General features: G+C 42.8%; 1 protein-coding gene and 1 pseudogene across 13 annotated transcripts in view; one reads left to right on the forward strand and one right to left on the reverse strand.

Moving 5' to 3' along the window:
- Window positions 1–6,090, forward strand: part of PIAS2 (protein inhibitor of activated STAT 2) — a 36,240-nt gene extending 30,150 nt beyond the window's left edge. For 5 of the 13 annotated variants that reach the window (XM_071730096.1, XM_071730099.1, XM_071730103.1 and 2 more), the window contains 2 exons: window positions 1,569–1,606; window positions 4,039–6,090. In XM_071730096.1, the coding sequence (XP_071586197.1) occupies window positions 1,569–1,606; window positions 4,039–4,284 (284 nt within the window). In that variant the 3' untranslated portion in view covers window positions 4,285–6,090. The other 8 variants (XM_071730097.1, XM_071730101.1, XR_011723169.1 and 5 more) reach the window with 7 other exon arrangements.
- A 4,264-nt stretch (window positions 6,091–10,354) lies between these two features.
- Window positions 10,355–17,587, reverse strand: LOC139789761 (elongation factor 2-like; annotated as a pseudogene).
- Window positions 17,588–18,109: the final 522 nt, after the last annotated feature.

Consider the following 18,109-nt stretch of genomic DNA (forward strand, 5'->3'; position numbering starts at 1 on the left):
GCTTGCTTGTTTTTGGTTAGACTTTGTGTAAACATCTGGTTGTAACATGCTGTAGATGCAAGGGAGAGTAGCTGCTTGTTTAATCTCTGGAGGTGTGATGGCACTGGCTCACCTCATCCTTAGATGTAGAGATGTTCTGCTAGCTGATTCTAGTGGTGCTCTGTCTAAGACTGTATGAAAAAGGTTAAGGTGAGCTACATTATGTGAGCTGACCTCTATTGACTTTCTTTACCTAGACATACCCTAAATGCCTATGATGTATTCTTCAACACTGCTGCTAAATATCAGACAAAAGGTGGGGATACTGATTGTTTTCTATCCTGGCTCCTTGAAAAGAACACTGTGTAGAGGGACTCTGGGGGTTCTTTTTGCCAGCTGTAAACGAACCCAGAGCCCAGGAAATGGTGACTTGTGGTGACAGGTGTCACTTTGGCCTCCTGTACTTCCCTCTCCCCCCCCTCCATTGCCTGTCTCCATTTCTCCCCTGCAACATCTCCGGGTGTTTTCCTCTTCTTTCAGCACCAGTTTGGCAATGGGATGGATATCATTCCCCTTGTTTCTCTGTCCATTTTGGCTCCCTTACTGCTCCCTCCCTCCACTTCTCCCTTTTTTAAAAAAAAAAAAAAAAATCGGTTGCCTTCCCAAATTGGATAGGAGAGAATGGAAGTCTAGAACTGTTTGGTTTTTTTGTCCATCTCTGTCCACTGAAACTCTGGAAAACGCAAGAGCAAAAGTAGCTGTCAATTTTCTAAAAGCAACTGGGCTTAAATCTCCTTCAACATTTTTCTCTACTGGAGAAGAGGAGGAGAGATGCCACTGGCCAGAACAGATTTGGAGGTGAGGGGAGAAGGAGGAAGTAAGTTTATTACCATTTCTCTCTGACATAGCAAACACAAGGCCAATATTTAAAAAAAAGCAACAAAAAGGGCTGTAATTTCTCATTGGTCTCATAATTGCCCTAAATGCTTACACACTAATGGTGTATAAGACAGACACTGGTTGTCACTGCTCACAGAGGATATACCTTGAACTACTTGTAGTCTCCTCTTCTTCATTCCTTTTATTTGTCTAGACACAAAACGGGGATGATATTAGAAATGTTTCCTTATTGGCTGCCCGTGGGTGGAGGAAGAGACCTGCTGCTTGTTTTTGGACTTGTGCATGTTGTGACTTTACTTCATTCCAGCATCTTTAATGTGATGACACTCTTCATGTCCCAGTTTGGCCAAGTCAGGTACAATATGCAGTGAAACTTGCATTGTGAACCAACAGCTCCAATTGGCAACCTCCATCTAAGCAACCACATTGAACCACCCTGCAATATCCAGTGAATAATACATCATTATGTCATTCTCATTCTTAAAAAAAAGAGCCACTTGTACTAGATAACTCGTTTTGCTGCTGCCTGAAGTAGTCGAGAGTGGTGTCACAGTGATATGTTCCATTTAGAAACTGTGTAGCAATTGCAAAATGTTCTACAACCACAAAAAAAAAAAAAAAAAAGTTCCTTAAGTTTGTTGTGTGTGGATAAAAGACTCATCGGTTTATTATTTTCTCTTCTTTTCTAGGTCTAGAATTTCTTTCCCTAATCCCAGTTGATTCACAGGTATGTTTCTGAACTGCTATGGGGTTAATTTCCAAGTCTGTTTTCTGTGTCATACTGCTTGAATGATGCCATAGGCCATCACTGCAACCCACTTTAGCTTAGACATAGCCACAGACCAGGAAAATCCCTTTTCCCAACAAGAGGTGGAGATGATCATGCATGAAGGGAAGGTACAGTGTAGCCTCACTCTGCTAGATCCAGGCAGAAAAACTCCCTCTCTGTCCAGAATTTGCCTTTCTGAGGTAGATAATGTGCACAGCACTCAACTCATTGTGCACCTCACACTTCTAGTTGATATTCTGAGTCTGTAGGCCAGGTCAAGCTTAAATAAACTTCACTGATTGCTTTTTCTGGTGGTTTTGATAGCTGTAGATTAAGTTTTAGAGAAAGGATCTTCATTAATTCAGTGGGCTCACAGTGGAATTTTAGTGGATTTTTATCATCCACCCATGTAACACCATAACCCCACTGGCTTTGGGTTGTATGCCAGCTTATTAAGTCAGGAGTAACCAGGCAGTGCCTTTACCTCCCTGCAAACTTAAACTTTGCAGAGTTAGGCAGAATGATTCTTACTGTGAATGGATTCTCTCATGCCACAGCCTGGAAATGTGGGGGGATGCTTTTTCCCTAACTGGGACAAGAGGATCTGGAGCAGACCCCCTGCTTCCATCTCTGAATAGGACCCTCCTGCAGAGCTGACTTTCTGGTGCTGTAAAAGCAAAGGGTCAGCTTCCTCCTTTTCTTTCCACTTAACTGCATCTTGCAACACTCTGTGCCTGACCTTGGGATCTGAACTTCCAAAAGTGGGAATAACAGAAGTTTATGTGGGGGATCTGGAGGGGGCAGTCCAAGTGCTATGAAATTGCCTACTTTGGGCAGTTCAGATTGAGTTCCAAACACATGCCCAAGGTTGGAATCCACAGGGTAAGAGGAATTAGGATGTGCTGTGTGTGCACGTGAGGGTGTCTTACATTATTACCCTTTTCTTTGGGACCTGGCAACCTTGTTCTGTTTGGGAATGTTTGGAATGTTTCAGCTCTGCTTGGAGAAGGCTTAGTGGAAGAAATTCAGCTTAGTGTTTTCTGAGTCAGACTTGATCAGGGCCCATTTATCACTTCTAAAATGCTTTGGGACCTGCGTGTATCCTTGCAGGAGCAAACTGTGGGAATGTTGATTGTTACATCTGCTGCCATTTGAGGGCACAAAGTGACTTTAAACTCCTTTCTGCTACATTTTGGGATGACAGCAGCCTGCAATATGCAACTGTGTCCAGCAGCTGTGGGCAGTGAACATGCTCCCAGTGCTAAGGGGATTTTTTTCATGGTCATCGTGTTGTCATGGTGGTGTTGCTTGTTGTGCTAGTAAAAGCCCAAGATAACCAGTTAGTAAGAAAAATTAAAAAAAACACCAAAAACCAATGGGGAAGGTGAGGGTGAAGGGCTCGTTGCTCCTGTCACAGTTTAACACTGGCCCAGCACTTAAACCGAGTGACAGCTGCTCTCTATTAATCTCTCTCTCCTCCCTGATAAAGAAAGGAGAGAGAATAAGGGGGAGAGACTGATGGGTTGGAAACTAAACCACACAGCTTTAATGAAACTCTAATGATAAATAGGAAAAAATACTAAATATATACAAATATACAGGAAAATTGATCCCATGTTCCTCCCCCCCTCTCCCCCAATAACTCTCATGTCACCACCGAGGCTGCAGGGCAGCCCTGGGAAAGTCCAGGCTGGAATCCTGGGGTCAGCAGCAGTTGGGAGCTGGAGGCAGGAACACACAGATCCAGGCTGGAATGGATCAGGAGCACAGGCAGAGGAAGGGATGGAATCCTCCCAGGATGCTGAAGCAAACAGGGACAGGGGAAGAAGGGAAAGCAGGAAGGGTTTTGACCCTTGTGATCCTTCAAATTTATCCTGAGTATGAGGTGTATGGGATGGAATACTCTGTTTGGTCAATTCTGGTCATTTCTCTTGTCTGTTCCTCCCCAAAGGAGGGTTTCAGGTGTGACCTCTTGACTCCTTTTCTCCTTCTGGAGGGCAAAATGTTCCTCAGAGCTGAGCAGTGCCCTTGGTTCTGCACACCAGTCTCCAGCAGTAACTATAACCATGGAGTGGGATCAGTCCCAGCAGCAGCCACTGACTGAGAAACTTGCTGTTCATTTCAGCAAGTGCAGCTCCTGACAGGAGACTGAGCTGAAAGCAAAAGTCCAAGGCAGAAAATCACCTTTATCCTGGCCCAAACTGGGACAGCTCCCATCTCTGTTTGCTGGTTTGCAGAACACTCTTGCTGCAGGTGCCTGAAGCAGGCTGTGCCCTGCCGGGTGTTTTTGTTGGTTTTTTTTTTTGTGCTTGTTGTAGGGAAGATGTATCTTCAGAGCATACATTTCCCTTGTGCAGTTGGTCTCCTCATTCTTCGTTGTTTGTTTCAAGCAGTACTGTCCTCCTATGTTTTTGGATAGTCTCACCTCAACCTTAACAAGCAGCAGCACGCCTGGCAGCATCATCACATCAACCAGTCAGCAGGAGGGCAGCACTCACGTTAGCTCCTCCAGCAGCAGCAGCAGCAGCAGCAGCAGCAACAGCAGCAGCAGCAGCAGCAGCAGCAGCAGCAGGGGCGAGGCAGGAGTCATCACCACCAGCGGAGGCAGCGCTCCCGACATCATCTCCCTGGACTGAAAACAAGGGGGCAGCATTGGGACTGGCAAAAGCTTTGCTGCTGCCCTCAGCTCTCTCTGGAACTCGAGCATCTCAGAAGCTGTTTTCTGGTATTTATTGAAAGGATTTTTTTTTTTGTTTTATTTTGGTTTGGTTTGTTTGTTTTTTTTTTTTTCCTTCTGGTAAATGGAAACGATCGACTTCTCTTTTTTTTTGTTTGTTTTTTTGTTTTTTTGGTTTTTTTCTTTTCTTATTAAATAGCTGGTGTTCTCTTCAGAACATGCTTTTAGGCTTTTAGCTTGTTCTGGGGAAACTTGGCCTTTTATTGCTGAGTGGATTCCACAAATGGTTTTAAATGTTGTTGTAAAACATAGCAATAATGTAAAAATACGGTTCTGTTGTTTTTGGTTTTTTTTTTTAATTTTTTTTTTTAAAAAAAAAAGGCACTTAACCACTCAAGCAGCAACCTGGATAGAGGTGCAGAAGTGTATGCATTAGTGAATTTTTAATATTTTCACTGAGGCCTGTGATAAAGTTGATACAGAGAGGCTTTGTGAAATAGCCATGACTTGTGTTGTAGGTCTCTTGTGCCCCACCTCCCCCTGATGTGGGGGTTGTATGAGGAGGAAGCCTCTGTAAAAGGGAGGTTTTTAAAATTTTTATTTTTATTTTTTTCTTTCCGAAGTTTGCTTTTCAAAAATTCAACTAAATCCTCACTTCATATTCCTTTGGGCTCAAGAGAGGACAAACTATGCAAACCCTGCAACACACAGTCTTTTGTGCTGTTAAGTCACAGGCACAACACTTCTCCAGCACCAAAACCTCCGAACTGTTTACAGTCGGACTGTACATAACTTTAAGAGGGGATATTAAAAAAAAAAAAAAAAATAAAAAGCCTTTAAACTCAAAATTTAGATCATAAAGTCCTTGGTGGCCCTCTTTGGCACTGCCACCCCTGGTCAAGCACGGCGCATGCTTTCTGTGGCAGCTGTGGGGAGACAAAGTGGGGATTACTTTCTGCAGCACAGGATTTTTTTCTAGGATTTCTTGCTCACGGCTTCTCTTGCTTCTGAAACTTGGGAATGCTGCACTCTGACTCGCCATGGGGAAGGATTGGCTTTGTGTAAGAAGGAAGCTGTAGCTGCATTGTGTTCCTAACTGCTGGAATTACGTGTTCAGGGCTCAGTGATGCTCTGACCCACGCTACACAGCCTCCTCCTCATGGCTCTTCTGACTTGATGGAAATAAATTCCTTCTGTTCCACTCCTCTGATGAATCTGCTGCAGTGCTGTCTCCCCACACACCTCCAAGGACAACCTCATCAGTACTGTATGTAGAAGAGGTTACAGACCAGGAGAATAAACTCCTTTCCACAGAGTTGGAATAATGGTATTGTCTACATGTTAACACAGCAGCTTTTTCAAGTGTTGTGTTCCTGTTGAGTGACTGTATTTGAGATTACTCCTTCCCAAATTACCAGCTCTCACTTTTTCCTACTTTTGTGTTCCATTGTCCTTGCTTTTTTTTCTTTAGTCAGGTGTCTGGTGCTTTTTGCCTTCCATTACTGTTACAGAATCTGAACAAAGTACATGGATAAGAAGTGTTGAAGCAGGATGTATTGTAACTCATGTACTCTCATCTTTAATGCTGCATTGATGTTCCTCATTGCCTTTTTTTATATTATCTTTTGCTTAAGTCTTCACATGTTGGTCTTAATATTTCATCCAGTCTTTCTCCTCCTCTCCTTTTCTGTTGAAATTTTTTTGTACCTGTTAAGGATGGGGTTTTAGCATGATTAATTTCCAATAAAGCCATGCTAGTCATGAAGTGGTTCTTTGTTTTGTTTTGTTTTTCCAAATGCCCTGCAGCAGCTCAGTGCTTTCTCTTATCACAGATGCCCAGTGACTTCAAACTGTTACAAAATGTGGAGAGAGGGAACAGGAATTCTGAACAAAGTGCTTAAAACTGATGCTGCAGGTGCACTAAACTTGTGTGAATTGGGCAAATGGCTGAAGGGATGGGAACATCTCACATCTATGTCAGGAAAGTTAATTAAGGGTGAGTGGTGAGTGCCATTTTTAGGATGTGCTTTAAACCATTTGTAGTATTTTAAAACATGGATAGTCACAGATAAAGCATAGGTAACAAGAACCCTGTCAGCCAGGTTAGCATGTAATGTTATTTTATTTTTAGTAGGTGATCATGCCATCTTCACGTGACACGAGCAGTGTGTGTGTGTTCACTGTGAGACTAAAAGTTTCCCTGTGCAAAACTCTACAAGGACAAAACTGGGCAGAGCATCACATCTGACACAGAAGTGATTGTCATTTATTCAGGAAGTTATCCAGGTGTGGAATACCTTCCCTCCAGCCTTTGGGTTTATGTATGTCAGCCACACCTTTTCCAGGATGAGAATTTTGTGTCCTGAGAATCTCCAGGCAAAATCTCCCAGTGATCAATGGCAAACTGGGGAAAAACCAAGTCAGTGGTAAAACCTAGTGAGAAGTTAAAAAAAAACAAACAAACAACTAAAAAGGGATGAGCTAGCTGCAGGAAAAAAATAAAACTGGTTTTATTTCTCCATTGACAAAACCATAAAATAATCTTTCCAGGACCTGGGTCATGGTAGTAACTGCTACTTAGCAGTAACTCTTTCAAGCAGGTACAACAGGCCAGCTCCACAGAACTGCAGGAATACCTGGTGTGTGCAAGTAGATTCCCAATAAAAATAGGTAAAATTCAGTTCAGAGAGGTAGAAATTACATGGGGAAAAATGTACTTCGTGTCTCTCAGGACCTGAACTGGTCACTACCACTCAGTTTGAGATCATGGGGTGATGATGAGGAGTACAGAAGTGCTGCTTCACTGTTGAGAAACAAAGTAAAAAATCAAGTAAAAGTACCTGTTAGGAAAGGAAGAGCAAACAAAACATGTCCAGCTTGCACCTCTATCATAAAACTGCACTTGTGGTTCCTTTGTTACAGAAACAGTCACTGCAGAAGAGGTTCAGAGAAGGGGAATACAAACCAGTAGCCACTGATGTTTTACAGCGAGGGGGAGAATGAGTAACTTTTTTTCCCAAAGAAAAGGTCACTAAATTGCTCAAGAAACCATTTCTGCCCCAGGAAGCTTTTTAAAGTCATTATGAAAAAAAAAAACAAAACCAAACAACTGGGGAAGTTCTCCAGCAGCTTGCCCTGTTGTCTTCTCCAAGCACTCATTTTCAGCTGCTGTCATGGAGAAGATGCTGGGCTGAAATGAAACATTCTTCACATTCAGGAACCTGAACATTTATGTCAAGATGCACAAGTGTTTCCTTCGCTGCTTACTCATCCTCCCATTGGTGTCATCTCAGGGGGATGGAGTGACATGAAAAGCTGTCACTGTGAACCTGAAGCTTTGCAGAACTGCACGAATCCACTAATTAACAGGAATATTGGTTATTTCCCCCTATCTTTAGATTGCTCTTCTCAAAAGATTCAGCTGCAGCTTGGGCAAGTGTCAAGGTTTGAGGCTGGGCTGGACAACAAATGCTGTTCACTAACCCCCTCCCAGAAGGGGAAGGGAGAGAGACTTACAGGTTGGAAGAAACTAAAATGGCTTTAAATAAACAGTAATGCAAAAAAAGGTACAATAATAATAGGAAAATAATTAAATACATTAAAAGGAGCACATGTTTTCTCTGTGTTGCCCAGGCTGTCCTGCAGTGTTTATTCATAGGTGTGATCCTGCTGCTGACCAGCATGGGAGCTTTCATAGAATCATAGAATCATAGAATGGGCTGGGTTGGAAGGGACCTCAGAGATCATCAAGTCCAACCCTTGATCCACTCCCGCTGCAGTTCCCAGCCCATGGCACTGAGTGCCACATCCAGGCTCTTTTGAAATATCTCCAGGGATGGAGAATCCACCCCTTCCCTGGGCAGCCCATTCCAAGGTCTGATCACCCTCTCCAGAAAGAAATTCTTTCTCATGTCCAACCTAAACCTCCCCTGGCACAACTTGAGACCCCTTGTGCCCTCTTGTCTTGCTGAGAGTTGCCTGGGAAAAGAGCCCAACCCCCCCCTGGCTCCAACCTCCTTTCAGGGAGTTGGAGAGAGTGATGAGGTCTCCCCTGAGCCTCCTCTTCTCCAGCCTCAACACCCCCAGCTCCCTCAGCCCTTCCTCACAGGAATTCTGCTGGATCCCTTCCCAGCCTCCTTGCTCTTCTCTGGACCTGCTCCAGCACCTCAAGCTCCTTCCTGAGCTGAGGGGCCCAGAACTGGACACAGGACTCAAGCTGTGGCCTCCCCAGGGCTGAGCACAGGGGCAGAATCCCTTCCCTGGACCTGCTGGCCACGCGGTTCCTGAGCCAGCCCAGGATGCCATTGGCCTTCTTGGCCACCTGGGCACACTGCTGCCTCCTCTTCAGCTTCCTGGCAATCCAGACTCCCAGCTCCCTTTCTGCCACTCTCTGCCCAGCCTGGAGCTCCCCAGGGGGTTCTTGTGGCCAAAGGGCAGGACCCGGCCCTTGGAATCTTGAACCTCATCCCCTTGGGATCAGCCCAACTCTCCAGTCTCTCCAGGTCCCTCTGCAGAGCCCTCCTGCCTTCCAGCTGATCCACACTCCCCCCAGCTTAGTGTCAGCTGTGAATTTGCTGCTGATGGACTCAATCCCCTCATCCAAATCCTCACTAAAGATATTAAACAGCTCTGGGCCCAACACTGATCCCTGGGGGACACCACGGCCGCCATTTTGATGCAGCCCCGTTCAGCACCACTCTCTGGGCCTGGCCCTCCAGCCAGTTCCTAACCCAGCACAGGGTGCTCCTGTCCAAGCTGTGGCCTGACAGCTTTTTCAGGAGAATGCTGACAGAAAAATGTTGACAGAAATGTTGACAGAAAAAGGATTGGAAGGGACTTTAGAGTAATCATCACAGAATCAATCTGGTTGGAAAAAACCTTTAAGATCAAGTCAGGCTTTAGGATCAAGTCTGACCTAGGCTGCTTCATCCCTCTGCAGTCAACCTGGTGTCCCCCAGCTCCCCCTAAATCAATGCTGAGGGGGAGGGGGTGAGCAGGAAGGTCTCAGCTGTGACCTCTTTTCTGTCCCTTTCAGCAATAAAAAGTTGAACAGAACCAGGCAGGAGCCTTTCTGCACACCCCTCTCCAACAGTAACTAAAAGCATTTTGAGTTACAGTCCCAAAATCAGACACTGAAAATGGGGCTGTTGACTTCAGCAAGTACAGCTGCTCAGAAGGGATTTACCTGAAAAGTGAAATTACTGAAAACTGGTTCTCTCCTCACCCAAACCAGGAACCAGAAAGGGAGGTTTGCAGACTGTGGGTATTAACGTGCTCTGCAAGTTGAAGCTGAGAACCCAGAGTAATACCTGTCCCACAGTAAAGTAAATAAATGTAAAGTAAATGTAAAGCCTACGTTTCTTTTTCCATGGTTTGGAAAATGGAATTGTTTTAAGCTTTGTGAAAACTTAGAGAAGAGGGAGGGGGGCGGGGGGGGGGGGAAAAACCCCAAACAAACAAACAAATAAACAGAAAGAAACCCACACAAACATATAAAGTGCTATTTTACGAAGTTAAATTGCCAGTTTAGGCTTTGAAAGTTAAGCATCTTTTATTTCATCACTTATTACTTTAACAATTACTACACTAATGCACTTTGGCAAAGTGCATTCAAAAAAAAAACCACAAAACTAACGTGACATTTCCTAGTTTTACCAAGTGAAAAGTATTCTTCTGTCATGTTGTCACAGGATTCTCCTGCAAGTGGATTTTTAAATGGGGGGGATGAACTGGGACACACAAACAAACCACAATGCCAGAGGAAGGGATATGAAAACCACCAAAAAGTTGAAGTTTCAGGGAGAGCATAAGAAGGATCAGATTATTATTTTAAAAGGCAATTTAAAGACTGGCAAGGGGGTGTAATGCCATTTAAGCTACTCAGGCTGGCACTGTCGTTTCAAAGACACATAGAGGTACCAAACTTTCCAGCCCACTGTTGCAGACCGATTTTTAGTTCCAGGCTTGCTTCAAAATAAGACCTTAATTTAAAATTATGGCATCTGAATCTGCTACACACTGAGAAGTCTTCATGTGCAGACGATGCCGAAACGTTTTGGCACCCTCTGCTGGCACAAAAGCCCAATAGAGCAGGGTGCCAGGAAAAAAAAAAAAACAGGAGTAAACTGTTCTGAAGATGCAAAGGGACAAGGGGAAGTAGCTTGGAGTTAAAAAAAGAAGAAAAAAAAATCCTTAAGTCTCTTGATCCTGCAGAAGAATTTAATTGCATATTATGCATATTTTTAGTGCATATGTTGTCTTTGCAAAGGGTCATTTACAGGAAGGTACACCTTAACCATGAACATTGGTTCCTGCCACTTAGGAGTCTCCAAAAATGTGTCTCCTCCTCCTCTTCAGCACAGCTTAGACTGCACCAACCACTTGTTCTGGGCACTGTAAGAAATTTTTATTTATTTAATTTATTTAATTTATATCATCAGTTATCAAAAGATAACTCATCAAGAGATCATCAGTTATCAAAACAGAGCCAGGCAGCATTAGACAATCCCTCCAAACATTTCTCCTGGTGGTTTTCCCCATGATGGCTCCTGACTCCAGAAAAATCTCTGTTGTGTAACAAAAGGCTTTGTCACTTCTTTACTTTCCAGGTGCCTTTCAGGAGCTCTGACTTTCTCCTCTGCCCCACATGGCTGTGAAGTTCCCCATTACTGTGTACACTGACTGGACTGGGCTGTGTTTTACACACACAAAGTGAGGCAGAAGTGCACATGCTCCAACAACACATGAAAACAGAGTCCTCCAGTGCTCTGTAATAAATACATTTAATAAAGGATGCAAAATTTATATGAACAGGACCTCACCCCAGCCTTACTGCAGAACCTACAACATGGCTGACAAGCATTCTGATTAAACCTGTACTTAAAAAGAAAAAAAAAAATCACAATTGCTTAGAAACATACCACTAAGGCTGCAAAACTCCCCTGCTTTGTCCTGATAGGCCTCATGAGTCAAGTTGCAAAAAAAAAAACTAAAAAATCTCAGTTTCACTGTTTTGTCCCTACTTGCACTCATCTTATTCAGCCCCCATGGCTAAGACATTTTCTAACCAACTGAGATGGTAGATTTCCTGCCCACCATCAAGTACTGTAATCTGGAAAGAATTTTAAAAGGTGGCTTTAAGTATTCCAATTGCTTTTTTGATGAAGTGGTATGTGAACAAGTGTCCTTGATGATCGATAAGCACTTTTAGCACAAAATGTATTTTCCAGCCTCTTTCATGGAAGAATTTTACTTTACCAAGAAAATCGAGTTATCCAGAGGACAGAACTTAATGTTTAGATAGCTCAAAAAAAAAAAAAGGTTATTTAAAAAAAAAAAATAAATCCCTGCTGCTCTTTCTGGTTATATTGAATACCCATTTATTTGTTCTCCTGAATGTTTACAGTGACAGAAAGGAAAGAAGGAGAAAAAAAAAAAAAAACCAAAACAAAAAACTGTAACTCCCTCAAATGTACTGGCAATTCATGAAGAACAGCATGATTCACTTCCTGCATTTTGCTGGGTTTGGTCAACTTCTAACTTTGGAATGAAAAACCTCTTCTCAAAAGTCTCTGCATCACTGAACTCAAAGCCCATGGACAGAGTTATTATGGTTTCTTGGAACAATTACACAGCTGCCTGCTGCAGCACCTCTGTTGCTGGCATTGTTATGTTCATGTTTGATAAGATCAAGGGTCTTATCCAACACAAATGATTCTGTGGTTCTATAATCTCATTTACAATAATACCCTGTTGCATACCTGTTTTTCTACCAGGTGGATGAGCCCCATCAGCCTGGGCTGTGATGTCAGAGCAGAGGGAGACAGGAAGCTCCTGGCAGCAGGAATGATTGGCCTGGCATCAGTGTACAGACTGGCATCAAAATGAACACCTCTCATGTGCTCCTCAAAGAAGGCAACCTGCAGCATTAAAACGAGGAAAACAAAGGTGTGAAAACAAAGGGAAAACAAAGAAACTCCCTCGGGAGCTTCTGAGACAAGAACCTTCACTTAGCAGAATTCTTTCAGTCACTCTGATGCTGAACTGCTGTACCTGGACCAAGACAGTGCACACTGTGAACAGCACAGCCCCCCCAGCAACACTCACTCCAGGACTCACACTTGGAAAAAAAAACATTAAAATACCCAAAGACAACAATGTATTTATTAGAGATGTTGAGTAACGTAAGTTCTCCAGTGGGGACAACTTTCAACTGGCTTGCTGCCCCCTTCCCACCCGTTACTGACAGCTCCTGAAGATTTCACATAAATCCTACAGAGTTCAGATCCACGAACACGAACTAGAATCACACACCACACAGAACTACCCTCACCTCATCCCCACCCCTCTGGAAACCATCAACACTGTCCTTGGTTTCTTTTAGCTACCACAAAGCTTTCATGCTGTCAACAAAGATGTTTGAGCCTCTACAGCCAGGCCCAAAGCAACAAATCTTAACAAGCCTCAGGCACATCCCACTCGTACTTCTCTGCCAGGCAAGGCACAAGCAGCTTCAGTTCCTGGCAGGAACCCATTTCCCTCTTTATCCAGAACCTCTGCCAGGCCATCAGGGAAGGGTCAAGGCTTCCCACACAGCCTGTGGTGTTGGGAGATGTGGATATGAACACCTGGCTTGATTCTCTACCCACTGTCCCACGGGGAGATACCCCCGGGTGTTATTTCTGTCAAGGAGATGTGAACCAAAAAATTCTCAAGTACAAAGTTTGTGAGAAGTTAAAAAAAAAAAACAAACAACTAAAAAGGGATGAGCTAGCTGCAGGAAAAAAATAAAACTGGTTTATTGTCAATTTCTCCATCGACAAAACCATAAAATAATCTTTCCAGGACCTGGGTCATGGTAGTAACTGCTACTTAGCAGTAATTCTTTCAAGCAGGTACAACAGGCCAGCTCCACAGAACTGCAGGAATACCTGGTGTGTGCAAGTAGATTCCCAATAAAAATAGGTAAAATTCAGTTCAGAGAGGTAGAAATTACATGGGGAAAAATGTATTTCGTGTCTCTCAGGACCTGAACTGGTCACTACCACTCAGTTTGAGATCAAGGGGTGATGATGAGGAGTACAGAAGTGCTGCTTCACTGTTGAGAAACAAAGTAAAAAACCAAGTAAAAGTACCTGTTAGGAAAGGAAGAGCAAACAGAACATGTCCAGCTTGCACCTCTATCATAAAACTGCACTTGTGGTTCCTTTGTTACAGGAACAGTCACTGCAGAAGAGGTTCAGAGAAGGGGAATACAAACCATTTCCAAACACCAATCAAATGCCATTCATCAAACTGTGGATTCTCCTCCTGAGGCAGGGTGCTAATGCCAGGCTCACTCTGTCATCCAGGAATGCTCTGAAAGCTTCATCAAGAGAAACAGTATTTTCAGCAGCACATCTATGGCTGCCATCATTGTTACTTTAACTGTTTACTGGATTTTCTTCACATCTTTGTCTTAATTCTAAGCTCTTCCAATGAGGTAATTAAGAATTAATTTTTGAAAACAATTGGTTGGTTAAATTTAAGAAGTTTGAAATAGCTTCAAGGAAGTTGCTCTAAGGAGACCAACAACAGTAGATTAAGATTGTATTTTCAAAGGTTCATATTTAGATATATTCTATACACTGCAGTTCAGAAAAATTCTAGAATTTCTACCATATTTCTACCTTACTTGGAATCAAAGCATGATCTTCCTGTAGATTTTTAAGGGAAATTTCTAGATGCAGCTCCTCTGTTTCAAGCAGTATGTTCACTAGACTCTCTGGTAATACTCTGAAAGAAGAAATAACAGGGAGTAAACATTTCAACAATTTATTAACAGAAACACAGACTAAATCAGAAAGGTGTCAGGTCCTCAAACTGCTCAACTCAAAGTATTCAAAAATCTAACAAACTCTCATCTCTATATTGTTCCCAGGAGTGCTCCAGAATGAGCACTCTCATCACCAACAAAACTGGGTACTCTCACACTGAACTTAGTTTCTCTCCTACTGAAGTATTTGAGCAAGAGAAAAGTGTAAGAAAAACTACAGCTCAAAAAAAAAAAAAAAAAAAAAAAAAAAAGCTATTTGCTACAGAGTTTGTAGTTTTTTTCTCTCAGGATCTTCCTATTAAAATGCTGAGTGAGCTTATCCCTAATTATCTTGTGTCAGGTCATACAGTCACAACTGAAGACTGTTCTGAGCCTGCAGCCATGCTATTGGGTCACACAAAGACATAAAATGAAGCTCAATGCCTTGGGTACTGTGCTGCAAACCAGTAGCTCTGAAACTAAAACTTAACTGGATCCTCACTGGAACCCCATTAGACAAATGCTTTAGACCTTCAACCAGTTTTAGCAGGTAAGCAGATTTTTTTGTTTCAATGTGTACAACTGGACTAACATGAAACCTCATCCCTCTCATGCTGTGGACATGGTATCCTCCAAAAATTGGCCAACACTGACTAAAACAACAACCTTGCCAGAAGGTCTCAGTAGGCTCAACATAATGGCCCATTGTCAGCATGTCTCTACAGAGTGTATGAGGAATAATCCTGGAATATTTTTTTTAAGCTCAGTACTTCCAAAAAGCTAAGCCCTCTCACGTAAAGGGAAACTGCCTCTGATTTGATTACGACACCTCTGATTGACTGGTTTTATTAAACAGAAAAAGAAGACTCTTAAATACAATCTTTTTGTTAGGATTCTAAAAACTAAAACCGAGCTTTTGGTTTTGCCTGCATTGCCCTACAAAAGAAACACATTACTTCTGGTATATATTACAAATACATATTACCTATATTTGAATAGATTTTAGGTAAAGCTCTTTCTTGCCAGGTGTGCAGCTTGGTCCTGTGAGTCAAAATTTCTGTCCAGCATGTGAAATGCTCCTTACCAGAGGAGGGGAACATTTTGGTAATACACACCAGAGGGCCTTTGGGATTACAGTTTCTGACACCTGCAGTAAAATATCTCTCTGCAGCAGGCACATTTTCTGTGAGACTTCAAAACGATACACGTGTGATTCCCAAAATTCAGTGAATCTCATTAACAGCTCCTTTCTTTCTCAGTTGGTGAACAACATGTGTGTGCACAGATAATTAGGGCTATGGTGGCTATCAAGGACTCTTTGTTAGGATAATAAGTCCTCACCACTGTTTTTTCTTCCAGTACTGAGATCTCTGTTAGCTCTATTCCCTGCTTCCTGAGGCTTCCCTCTTCTGCCAGCAGATTCCATGATATCCCTAAATCTCTATTACTGTGACCTTGTCCCAGGAAAAGTTTTGAATAGGGGGGTTTAAAGATCCCATGTGAACCATTGGAATCCAGAAGAAAAATACAGTGCTAGAAGTTTGTGTCCTCAGGGATCTTACGGATGATACAGCCAGAAGCAGGGCCTCTAGCCAGAAATCCTCTTCTGGTTTTGTGAGAAAGAATTAACAGTTCAACAGAGTGCTAAATGTTAACAATATTAGAGTGTTAAACACATGGGCCATCACAGGCAAGCTTCTCTTCTGCTAATACTGGATTTGAAAATTGCCTTAAATACAATTTATTTATTTCAACATTTGTAGATTTCTGAGAGAAGTGACAAATCTACACGAAACCAGAAATGAAGTACTAAGGTTGATCATATGAGAGATGGACTCTTCAAAACTTAACTTCTTCCTATCAGTGTCAGACCAATAGCCCTGTGACAGGTTCAGCCATTTGCTCTTTATCTGGGTGTGTCAAGAGGGAGATGGTTCCACATTTTACCTCCACCTTTAAGGCTGAGAGTACACCAGGGTACATAAGCTACAGGAGGACAAGTTAGAAGTGTTTGCAAGTTGTCACTGTTTAACACCAGCCTGGCAATTAAACTGAGTAACAGCTGCTCTCTATTAATCTCTCTCCCCTCCTTGATAAAGAAAGAGAGAATAAGGGAGAGAGACTGGTGGGTTGGAAACTGAACTACACAGCTTTAATGAAACAGTAATGATAAATAGGAAAAATTACCAAATATATACAAATATACAGGAAAATTGATCCCAGGTTCCTCCCCCCTCCTCCCAATAACTCTCAGGTCACCACCGAGGCTGCAGGGCAGCCCTGGGAAAGTCCAGGCTGGAATCCTGGGGTCAGCAGCAGTTGGGAGCTGGAGGCAGGAACACACAGATCCAGGCTGGAATGGATCAGGAGCACAGGCAGAGGAAGGGATGGAATCCTCCCAGGATGCTGAAGCAAACAGGGACAGGAGAAGAAGGGAAGCAGGAAGGGGTTTGACCCTGGTGATCCCTCAAATTTATCCTGAGTATGAGGTGTATGGGATGGAATACTCTGTTTGGTCAATTCTGGTCATTTCTCTTGTCTGTTCCTCCCCAAAGGAGGGTTTCAGGTGACCTCTTTACTCCTTTTCTCCTTCTGGAGGGCAAAATGTTCCTCAGAGCTGAGCAGTGCCCTTGGTTCTGCACACCAGTCTCCAGCAGTAACTATAACCATGGAGTGGGATCAGTCCCAGCAGCAGCCACTGACTGAGAAACTTGCTGCTCATTTCAGCAAGTGCAGCTCCTGACAGGAGACTGAGCTGAAAGCAAAAGTCCAAGGCAGAAAATCACCTTTATCCTGGCCCAAACCAGGACACAAGTGAAGTACCTTGTTATGATTCTGTCTGTAATGGAGAAAAAAAATCACGGGATCACAGAAGACCATAACAAAAGCTGCAGAAGGAATGAAAGTCAAGAACTTGCTGCTCCACCCACCTCTTACAGTATATCCAAGGGCTGGTGCACACCATCATTCTGCTCATCTCAACCACATTCTCTGAACCTAAAAAAAAAAATCCAATGTGGTTTCAAACACATCGGCATCCAGCACATCACAAATCAAGTTTTATATTGTAGCAACCCAAGGCTCTTCCTTTGATTTTTTAACTTTTTTTTTTTAAATCCCCTGCTCAACAGAGTCCCAAATCAGTAATTAATGTCTCACAGAAACTTAATCCAAACCCATCTTAGGCAGTTTTACTCACCTGTGCACTAGAGGTGTTGGACAGACCCTGGGTAAGATGGGGCATTTTTTTTTACCCACAGCAGCTTCATCATCAGGTGGCCTCTCAGAAAAAAAATCACAGTGGTGTTTTTGTGCTGTCACAGGGAAAGACAGGTGAATGGCAACCATCTGAAGCAAGGCAGGAAGCCAGCAGTGCATCATGGCCTGTTTTTTTACATTACAGTTCACATTGTAATTAAAAATTAAAACTTGTCTCACTGAACTTAGTAACTAACCACCCAGTACACCTTTTGGACACCTAGAGATGCAATGTAAGTCCTTCAAAATTTCAAATTTCCCTATGACTACTTAAATCTCCTTAAAGGCTTCACGTAAAATACTTGCCTTGAACAAGCACTTTGAATATAACTGTATGTATGAATTACTGAAAATGAGCACTCCTTGCATTTTTTTTTACCTTGGGATAGTGACCTACATCTCAACAGGAAGGTTAGGATTCTTGGATTATATTAAGCTCCTTGAAATAAAACATGAACATCCTTCTTCTCTGCTGGCAAGAGATTACAATTGCAGAAGGAAAAAAGTCCACAAATAGTCATATTTTGTGCCTGAATCTTCCATATAGAGAAAATAAACCCAAATATCTTATTAAATTTCTGTCCACTTGCCACAGTGGTATGATTTCCCTTCTCCAGTGATTACTTTAAGGAGCTTCAAGAAGTAACCCTGAGCTGCCTTTTTGTGTGGGTTTTCAGAGAATCATAGAACCATAGAATTGGCTGGGTTGGAAGGGACCTCAGAGATCATCAAG

The sequence above is a fragment of the Heliangelus exortis genome, chromosome Z (assembly GCF_036169615.1).
Source record: "Heliangelus exortis chromosome Z, bHelExo1.hap1, whole genome shotgun sequence".
NCBI classification, from domain to species: Eukaryota; Metazoa; Chordata; class Aves; order Apodiformes; family Trochilidae; genus Heliangelus; species Heliangelus exortis.